General features: G+C 30.1%; 3 protein-coding genes across 4 annotated transcripts; 1 reads left to right on the plus strand and 2 right to left on the minus strand.

Annotated features, from left to right (window-relative positions):
• Window positions 1–106: 106 nt before the first annotated feature.
• ttv (exostosin glycosyltransferase 1 ttv) lies at window positions 107–4,906 on the minus strand. Its single transcript, XM_035887582.2, has 8 exons — window positions 4,526–4,906; window positions 3,199–4,259; window positions 2,919–3,120; window positions 2,722–2,841; window positions 2,411–2,641; window positions 2,058–2,324; window positions 1,729–1,979; window positions 107–1,605 (listed from the first exon to the last, which is right to left on the minus strand). Exons 2-8 carry the CDS (start codon window positions 4,080–4,082, stop codon window positions 1,425–1,427), a joined length of 2,136 nt encoding a protein of 711 aa, XP_035743475.1. The 5' UTR covers window positions 4,083–4,259; window positions 4,526–4,906; the 3' UTR covers window positions 107–1,424.
• An 843-nt stretch (window positions 4,907–5,749) lies between these two features.
• Window positions 5,750–7,989, plus strand: LOC118451231 (sodium channel protein Nach-like). Its single transcript, XM_035887583.2, has 6 exons — window positions 5,750–5,890; window positions 5,974–6,189; window positions 6,265–6,567; window positions 6,938–7,522; window positions 7,623–7,732; window positions 7,806–7,989. The coding sequence occupies exons 1-6, from the start codon at window positions 5,769–5,771 to the stop codon at window positions 7,955–7,957; spliced, it is 1,488 nt and encodes a 495-aa protein (XP_035743476.1). The 5' UTR covers window positions 5,750–5,768; the 3' UTR covers window positions 7,958–7,989.
• On the minus strand, window positions 7,806–9,401 carry LOC118451232 (uncharacterized). 2 transcript variants are annotated; one of them, XM_035887588.2, is made up of 4 exons: window positions 9,090–9,401; window positions 8,659–9,004; window positions 8,453–8,560; window positions 7,806–8,353 (listed from the first exon to the last, which is right to left on the minus strand). In XM_035887588.2, the coding sequence occupies exons 2-4, from the start codon at window positions 9,000–9,002 to the stop codon at window positions 8,131–8,133; spliced, it is 675 nt and encodes a 224-aa protein (XP_035743481.1). In that variant the 5' UTR covers window positions 9,003–9,004; window positions 9,090–9,401; the 3' UTR covers window positions 7,806–8,130. The 2 variants fall into 2 exon arrangements, with proteins under 2 accessions (XP_035743481.1, XP_035743480.1); XM_035887587.2 differs by having other exon boundaries at window positions 8,659–9,027; window positions 9,090–9,400.
• Between the last annotated feature and the right edge of the window lie 680 nt (window positions 9,402–10,081).

The following is a 10,081-nucleotide window of genomic DNA, read 5'->3' on the forward strand; positions in this document are numbered from 1 at the left end:
TTTGTTTTTTTTCTTTTTCTATTACTTTTTGTCAAATATTATCAACTAGGAAAAAGATGCGCGTATTCCATGTAAAAAAAGTTTATTTCTTTCAACCATATAAAAGCACTAATATTATTTTACGGGTAACAGTTTACATAGAAAATTCTACTTAAAGAAATCAAGTTGTATCTCGATATATTACGCGATAATCATGAACACATCGTGTATAAATCCGATTCCTTTCTAGCAAACTATACAAAATCTCCAATAATGTATCTTTGCTCTTTTATTCATTGCGTCACAGAATTTTGTGTTTCTTCGTCCTCAGTGATTGAATCGGGTGTAAACGACTAGACATGATTGCAAACATTTTTACCAAATATCTTTCTCGGAATTGTCGAGTAAATTTCTTTTCTTTTTTTCTCTTCTTGTGTGTTATACTTTTAAATATAATTACAAATATACGATTAAACGTAAAACGACGATGAGCGCACATTGAAAAGTTTTGTAAGAGTATCGTAGAAACCAGCTCGATATATATTTCTCGTTATTATTTATCAAATACAATCTTTTAAATAACAAACTCGTGTATAAAAGGAGAAAAAAGTAATTTTCTTTTTTCGTTAGTATAAAAACAAAACAAACCAAATTCTGTAGCGATTCTTTGATTATTATTTGATTAATGATAAGTTCAATACTTTTACATGTCAAGTATCGTTAGTGTTTCAAAGATTCACGAGATACTCATGAAACTGCATCAGTTCCCACGGCCTTATATTGTTCCAATAATACTTAACTGCAAGTATAAATGGATAAAGATTCGCAATGTAGACAAAATTGATAGATCAAGGAATCGTTACAGAATATTCCTCTTTTTTACCTCTTTTTTTTCTTTTATCTTTTCTTTTCAAGATAAAGCTTGTTCATCGATCTAAACTTAATCGAGTATTTCCATTGACCTCCAAAAACTGGTTTTTTTAAAAATCAAAATATTAAACAGATCGCTTGTTTATTAATTATTACGATACGACTTATATGTATGTACATAAACATAATGCAATATCGCATTAGCACGAGATATCAACCAGATCAAATACTAATGGTATCTTTAAAAAAAATTTCTTCCTTAAAAAAGAAAAAAAAGAAGCACAAGGTAACGTTATTCATTCTAAAAGGAATGAAATATCATTTGATTTTCTGCCCAATAACATTGATATAACATAAAGACTTACAATGATCTGTAAATTTTCTCTGTATGCTCATGAATAATTTTTATTTGCAACATCAGGAAAGAACAAAGACTAAAGATCGATCGATCAAAGACCTGTTTTGCATAAATGTTATTGAAAACATTACGCGATTGATTCCTGGTTGCAGTCTACTCTCGACGCATATTATAAGAATGAAATAATTACATAATTGATCGAATCTCTTATATAACTCTAATTACTAACTAATTCAATTTGTCTATACTTCTTACGCATGTTGCTTACAGAATCTTTGAATAGGACCGGATCGAGTCTCATGTTGGATCGTAATAATGGCATATATCCAAAAACAGCTACGAATGTATTCATGCATGTTTGTCGCTGTATAAAATGATCAGGATCGTTCCACGGTGATCTGATTTAAAAAAGAAAATTAATTCAATCCAACTTATTTTATGACAAAATAGATGTACATATATAATTAGATATAGATATACTTTTGCTAATAGCAAATATACATATATAAATGTATACTTACCTGATTCCAGCAACCGTGGTATCTTTATACAGTTTCCGTTGAGTTACTTTGATAGGTGGTCTTCGAGTAACGTGACTCACTAAGAAATTCATTAAAATATCTTCGCAATTCTGCGACTGTTCCACTGTCTTATGAAGAGTCGAACTTAATAGTTCAGTATACAATGTGTTATAATAACGATGATAAAAAGCAGCACCGGTTAGAATGATACTGTAATCGTTAGTCCATTTACTCGTGTAACCCCAAGATCGCTTAATATGTAATCAGATACGTATTAGTAAAAAAACGTTATAAATAGGATAACACAAAAAATAATTTTAAATGTCTACCTTTGAATCATCCCAATAATGCGATCTCGCTGGATAACCCACTATTCGATCGGGAAACGAGCGCCAAACCATAAAAGCAAAATCAATTTCATCAGTATTGAGAGTGGCATCTTCATCTAGCGATAATATGGCACTGGTTTTGATTAGTGGATGCGGATAAAAACGCTGGGATATACCATCCACAGAAACTATATTTATTGACGCTTTGATCCCTTGCCAACGTGGTCTTCTCGGAAGCGGAATGTCCGAATTCCACATTAGAATTATCTGATAGAGAAAATGCACCGTTTTAAATATTAGAATAATTGTTTAAAATAAAATTTAAACAATTGATATATCCATTCGATACTTACCTTATCTAAATATTTACTTTTTGCGAGACTTTTAAGCAGACGATATAGAACAGCAGTAGATCCCAATTGAGAATAAATGATGGCAGTGAAAGTGTTACCAGGATTGCTGTTCGAGAATGGAAGTTCTTGTTGACTATCTGCAAATTGCGGTAATATGGCTAGGGCTCCAGGACTAGTGTTCCAAATAATTCCTTCTCTTGTGCCTTCCCATGGTAAACGTTCACGAATATTCTACAATATGAATATTATGACTTAAAAAGCATAAAACGTATTTAAAATTAAATTTTTACAAAATATCTCGAATACTTTACCTCGAATACTGTAAATATAATCTTTTCTATAGACGAAAAATATCGTTCCCATAAAAATTGTGTCTGCTGTCGTAACTTAAGAATCTGCACATTCGATACAGATCGTACTATATCTGGAATCTATAGAAATATACATATTAATTGATTTTAGTTTTATATATGAATGTTCTAGTAAACGCTCGATTCAAAATATTTACTTGAAGCAACAATCGTTCGTCGGAAAATATAACGGCCTGAGTCCAATCTATGCGTTCGTGAAAAGGCAACGCCCACCCATTACTTAAAATAACTGGTATACAACCTGCTCTTAAAGCTTCTAAAAATCTGAAGCTGCCGAGCCTTCGTCCACGAGGGACAAGACAAAATGTAGAGTTCATTAATAAAATCTCATAATCATATCTAAAAATAAAATAATTCATATTTAATTGAACTAATTTGTTTTACATTTAATGCATATACTTTATCTTTCTCACTCACGTATCATATTCTTGATTATCTTGTTGACAGTGTTCATCTTGTAATTCTCTCCAAGCTTTACCATGACGACAAGTCGTTACAAATACCAAATCTTTACCATTATGCAAATGGTAAAGAGCATTTCTAGTTTCTGAACCAATACCATGTACATATCTTTTACCCTTAAAAGCTGCCACATATTTTTTATTACTAGGAAAATTATTTTCTAACGCTTGACCAGGTTCCCCACCACGTTCAGGATGTTGTTTCCCAAATAGCGGTATGGATACATCAAAATTTGGTCTTAGTCTAAATATGGACATACTTGCTTTAGCAAGCATAGCATACCCTAAATCAAATGCTAGTGATTCCTCTGCATAGTCTGGCCATGTACCAGAATACAAATTGAATATTAAATGATTTCTTCCATTATTCCAATATGGTAAACGTAATAGTTTGGAAGGAAGATTATGCACAAATTCATTTGATAATGGATCTCTATCTAATGTGTCCAAGGCCAGGACAAATATACATGCTCTTGTTGGATCAGACGTATAATATCTTGACTCTGTTATAACATTTAGTATTTTTTGGTATAATGGACTTATAATATCTTCAATTGGATATACATAAACTGTAAATCCTTGCTTGCACTTCGTGAAATCGAAGCATGTTTCCATACGGCACTTCCTTGTACGTTGCGATACAGGTAAGTTTCCATTTGACACTCTCAAATCTTTGTCATAGAATTCTTCGTTCAGACTTAAATACGAAGGCAATCGCTCGTAAGGCAACTGAGACCTGCCTGTCCATTTTTCACTTTTTAAGCGATAACCGCCAAAATAACAATAACCAAGAAACGCACATGTCACAAATAATAGTAAATAACGTTTCTTGGCTTGCATGTTTAATGCAATCAAGTTATATGATCATACGTATAAGCTCCAAGCATTATTCGTTACATGTAATATCCTTGGAATTGATTGTAAGTAGATCACAACATATTGCTTATATCTACAATATTATTTTCATATGTTTAAACAATTATACTGAAACGAATAAACTTCCATTTCCAAAGCTCTCTGTAAAAAATATAAAAAACCATTTCTCATATTAATCCAGTCATAACTTCCATAAGAATATATTCAAAAGAATATAATTTAATTTTACAATAGTATACAAAAACAGATCATATAAACAACGTTATATGATTTTTAATATAAGAACCTGCAAAAGAAGAAACTATTTAAAAGCACAACGACAAAACTAGACAGATTTTATGCACATAGCGATACATAGTCTTTAATATATTGCGTAAAATGTAGGAAAATGTAAAATTTATCGTTACCTTACTGCTTATACAAAAAAGAGAATCCTCCAGATGGATTAAAAGAAAGAACATCTCGATGGCTTGAACTATCGCGGAACTCATGTCAATATGTGAATAGTGACTTGCGACAATGACTTTGACTTCACATTTACATATTACATAGTAATTTACAAAATGTCGAAGATAATGATAGTATGTAAACGGTTGATTAGCGTTTTCTAATAGCCGTTAACCTATAATACCGGAACATTCTGAAGGTCACACTCAATTTATTACACTCGATTTAGCTGACGTAGATTGCAAAAAAAATATTGAAGAGCTACCATAATTTTTATTTGTTCAAATTATAATGTATTGTAAATCTCGTAGAACGATATTTTAAAGGAATATTTATAGGTTAGTCATGAAGCAAAGAAAATCGAAAGGACTCGCCGGCTATTTTGCGTTTCTTAGCATTTTCGTATTGGATAGACACAAACGCGTAATATCGACTTGAAAACGCCTCCAGTTACAAAAGATCATTGCACGCGATGCATTAAATAATAAATCGCTTTGAAAGCAACGCGAATACAATGACGTTTAGACAATCAGACTAGTAAATCGCCTAATCGGTTATACTTAGCAAGATGTGTTACCATAAGAGCAGTTTTACAACTCCCCGCGCGTTTCTCCTGCCATCTATAGAAAGCACTTAGCATTTAATAAATGTTTAATCTAATTTACCGATGGATCATGATTTAAAGAAACGATTGAATACATTGGTGTAATTCATTGATTTTACATGTAAATTTCTTGTTATTCAAAATCTCAAAACAACAAAAAAAAAAGATTAGTATTTTCTAACAAAAACCATAAACACGCAATACAGAATAAATCACAATAATGAGATTGAAACTTAATAGAAGTTATACCACAGGAACAATAAAACAAGGATCAATAAAAGTAGAAAGTATAAAATTATTTCTAAAAATCCAACTCGAGAGAGACATAGTAAATTCTTTAATTTATTTTACACTATAAAGAATAAATTCATTATGACCTTATATCGCTATCAATAATGTATAGCTTAGCATGTTTCAAATCGATGTCAAATCGTGATAAAGGGACTTAGATTGATCGGAATTACACTGAAACCGTAGTATCATTGATCGAACTTGAATATGTGAACGCCGCACAAGTTCGGAATGTGAATTTAAACTCGAACGCGTTTTTTGACGGGTCCTTGAAAATAAAAACTTACTTGATAGATAAATAATAGAATATGCTTGTGAATACGATCAAAAAAATATGGCGTACGTTGGTCGAAGTATTCAACGAATTCTCGATCGAATCTACAATACATGGAATGAAACATACAACTCGTGCTAAGTCAATTAGTATAAGGTAATTGTTTAATTCTTATCTTTTCTTTTTTATTTTTTTATTTTTCTATTTACATTGTCTAATTCATACAATCATTATTGTAGGATATTATGGGTCATTATCATAACATTCTCTTTCTTGATTGCCGCAAAGTTAGCAATGTTGTTCTACAATCGTCATCAATTAGCAAACAGGAGTACTCTAATAATCAGTTCTCAATTTCCAACTAAAATAATCCCATTACCAGCCGTTACTCTTTGCCATGGAAATATTGCCGCAATACAGAAAGTGCTTTCTTACTTGACATCGCAAGAGCGAATGTATAATTCTATACTTTCTATTCTCGGTTAAAAATAAGACGATTTAATATCTTAACTTTACCTTCATGTTCTCAGATATATTCCACGAGGTTTAACGCGAAAAGATTTTGAACATACTGTAAAATACTTACGCGAAGCAATTTATCCGAAGAATCATTATCCAGAAGAATTAGATAAATTACAACAAATCCTTACGGCAAATCGATTATCGTTACCTGAATTATTCGAGAATATTAGCCCCAACTGCACAGATTTTGTAATAATGTGTCGACTGAATGGAAAAATTATACCGTGCGATAAGATGTTAAACCGTGTAATCACACGTTACGGAGTATGTTGCGCCTTCAATTACGAAGATCCACACGACAATTTAAGAAGGTAACATATTAATCGTAGAATTATATTTAATGAGAAAAACATTCGCTTCACGATCGAATAGTATTACTGAGAGTAAATGTAAAGGAAGAGTTACGAAATATTTACCTTGACCGTAAGACTTTTGCGATCGATCAACAAACTCACTTATCCACCTTGAGAAAGTTTTTTCTTCTTTTTCTTTGAAATGTGAAGTTTGCTCTTTCTTATATGCTACGTCACGTTATCGCTACTCATAGAATATGAATAGATAGATGATTCTTATAAATAGGAAAAGCATGATAATGAAGATGCTCTTGGATTAATAATTATGATTGTAACTCGCCTAAATCAACTATCTTAGAATCCTCTAAGATTCATTTAATTTGTACAGGTCGAAGGAAGAATCTATATCCAACTATAGCGTTAATTTTGGATCTCGTTATATTGTGTCTTTTCTCATGAGACCTTTACCTTCGCATGATCATATGTCGTCTATAATATACGGAGACGGAATAAAAGTATTAATACACGAAAAATATACGTACCCAGGACCCACCGCTTTTGAATTTATTGCTGGTTCTGGCCAAGAAACGATAGCTAAACTGTATCCTACTGCTTTGATTAGCAGCTCTGAAATTTTAAGTTTACCGACCACTGTTAGAGGATGTTACATGACTTGGCCATTCCAAAAGAAATATCGCTATCGCGCAGATAATTGTTACATTCATTGCCGTGAAACTATAATACGCAAACTTTGCGGTTGCATATCTTTTTCAGCATCGGTCATGAAAACTGACGTAGGAATTTGTAATTTGACGCATATTTCTTGTCTCGCACGTATCACGTTACAAACATATACCTTGACGTTGCAAGATCCAGAATGTGACTGCCTTCCTGATTGCGAAAGTACATCGTACAAAGTCGCAGTTACTACATTGCCTATGTCTGCTATCCAATACTCTCCAGGAAAATTTTAGTAAGTAAATATGTAAAAATAATGATCGTCCGATAGCTATTAATATTCATTATTAGTTTTTAAACATCTTTGAAATTGTAAATTTTTCTTAAACTAACAGTGAAGCTGCTGCACGAATTTCAAATGCAACTATACTTCATGTTACGTTTGCTAGACATTCGGCGATATTGCAACGAAGAGAATTGGTACTTTCATGGATTAATCTTATTTGTACGTATTCTATATTAAAGTTAATTCATTACTCAATCATAAAATAATTAATCTCAAACTAATTCATTTGCAGCTTCCCTAGGTGGTGTTTTTAGCTTATTTTTGGGATGTAGTTTCATTTCGCTTGTCGAAATGTTATATTTCTTTTGTATCTACTTTTTGTTTAAATTAAAAATAAATAAGAGATCAAACTCAAATAGTACTATGAACAAATATTATAACTGATCTTATAAAAAAATACAAACATAATTTTGTAAATTATTTCTTCATAATTGAAATATATGAAACAATATTAATATCATTTACGACTATTTTTAATAATATTTTTATAAGAATGCTAACATACACCAAAAATATTATACACAGTTTATCTAAGCATCAATACTATTTGGTACTTTTTAATGTGATGAAAAACTGTTCTCTATCTCCACTATAGAAGTTTTATTTTTTAAACTACCTTTGGTTTCAGCATTATCAACTCTAGCATGTGATTTATTCTTATGTTTCATTCGAGTATCACACTTCAGTATTAATCTATTTCCATGTAAGCATGGCCATTCACGTTTTTTCAATAAGTATTCTGCTGCAAGTTCCATACTTTCCATTCTAACTATTGCACTCCTGAAACATAATTATAAATATTTTTTCATAATTAAAATGATAAAAAAAAAAACAAAAGTACATAAATTGAAACAAATATATTTTTCTGATTGATATTACCTTAAAGTATTTGTATATGGTTTCAAGAGAGTAACAGATACACATCCTGGTAAAATGTCTTTTATTTCATCAGCCTTTGTGAAACATTTAAGATTCCCAACAAATATTCTATTTTATAATTAAACAGAGATATTAAGTCAAATGAATAATATTTATATCATGCCGAATAGGATAGATTTGAAAAGGAAATCTATAGAAGTACTTACGATTGTGTAAACTTTACATCTGGTTCCACATCAGGTATTTTAACCTTTTTTCCTTTCCTTCTAAATTGTTTGCCACTTAACGTATTTAAATAAGCTCTTCGAATTACAATAGGTTTTCCATATACAATTTTACCTTTAAGAGCTCTTTTATTTTGTAGTGCTTCTTCAACGGTAGAAAACTCTACATGAAAATTTTTACTAGGTTGTCGTGGTAATTTGACAGTAAAATCACCGGTAAACAAATCTACTACTTCTTCTATGTTTTTTATTTTACATGTATAACGAACATGAAGCGTTCTTTCCATTCGCTCCTTTAATTTCTGCTTCCACGGTTCTTGACACATTTCTTCAGAAAATATACAAATGAATCTATAAGATTTTAATAGAAAAATATAGTATAGTACACTCACTCATAAATCGCAACCACTTACTTTGTGTTTATAGAAAATAGTATATTCTTTTATATATTGTATACAAGTTTATACGCATAGAATGAAGATAGTATTTTTACTATTTTGTTTTCAGACAATTATTATTTTTTATATCATTTCTAAAATATTATAGGTTATGAACACGTGGTTATATCTCACACCTAACAGCTATACTATCGATTAATTCGACAGTTATATTAGCTACATTTGATTGGTTAAAAATTTATCCAATCAAATTATTTGATATAAATGAATTAGGAGTTATGTATATGTATATATATACTCCCATATATATAAATAAATAAATAAATAAATAAATAAATAAATCTATAATATATATACACATACCTACACATAAATATATATACACACCACAAACTGTAAAATTATATATAAATTGAAAAATATAGATTTGTGTTAATTGATAATAATTATAAATGAATGAGAAAAATCATAAACTTTATGCCTAATTATTTATAAATAAAACAAGTAAAATTAAATTTTAACTTGAATTTAATATTAAAAATTGATTTTTATTTCTTCTTTCGATACTATTTTTCTAATTATATCGCTCATATTTTCATAACGGATAGTAAAAAATCTATTTTTTAGACATTTAAAGACATCGTTTTTAACAAATGCTGAATGAAATAACAAATTGTGAACACATCTGCTTTGTATAGTGTAATTATATGGTAATGAATATGATAATTGATAGATAATGTTGTAACGAATTAAAATTCAATGTCAAGAAATATTTCAAATAATTTGGCTTAACATAATCTCTTGTGAAAAATTTTCATATGTATAGGAAATGTAAATGATCCAAGGTCCATTTAAATTCGGCCATTGTTCACAAATAGTTTGAAATAGATCAAAGTTTAGCCTAATAATAAATTTTTATATTTCATGTTGCGTATAATAATTGATAATAAGAATATATAAGACTTAAAACATTAATTTTACTTCAACTAATAATTATTTTTAATTTA

The sequence above is a fragment of the Vespa mandarinia genome, chromosome 8 (genome assembly GCF_050613455.1).
Source record: "Vespa mandarinia isolate Hongniang chromosome 8, ASM5061345v1, whole genome shotgun sequence".
NCBI classification, from domain to species: Eukaryota; Metazoa; Arthropoda; class Insecta; order Hymenoptera; family Vespidae; genus Vespa; species Vespa mandarinia.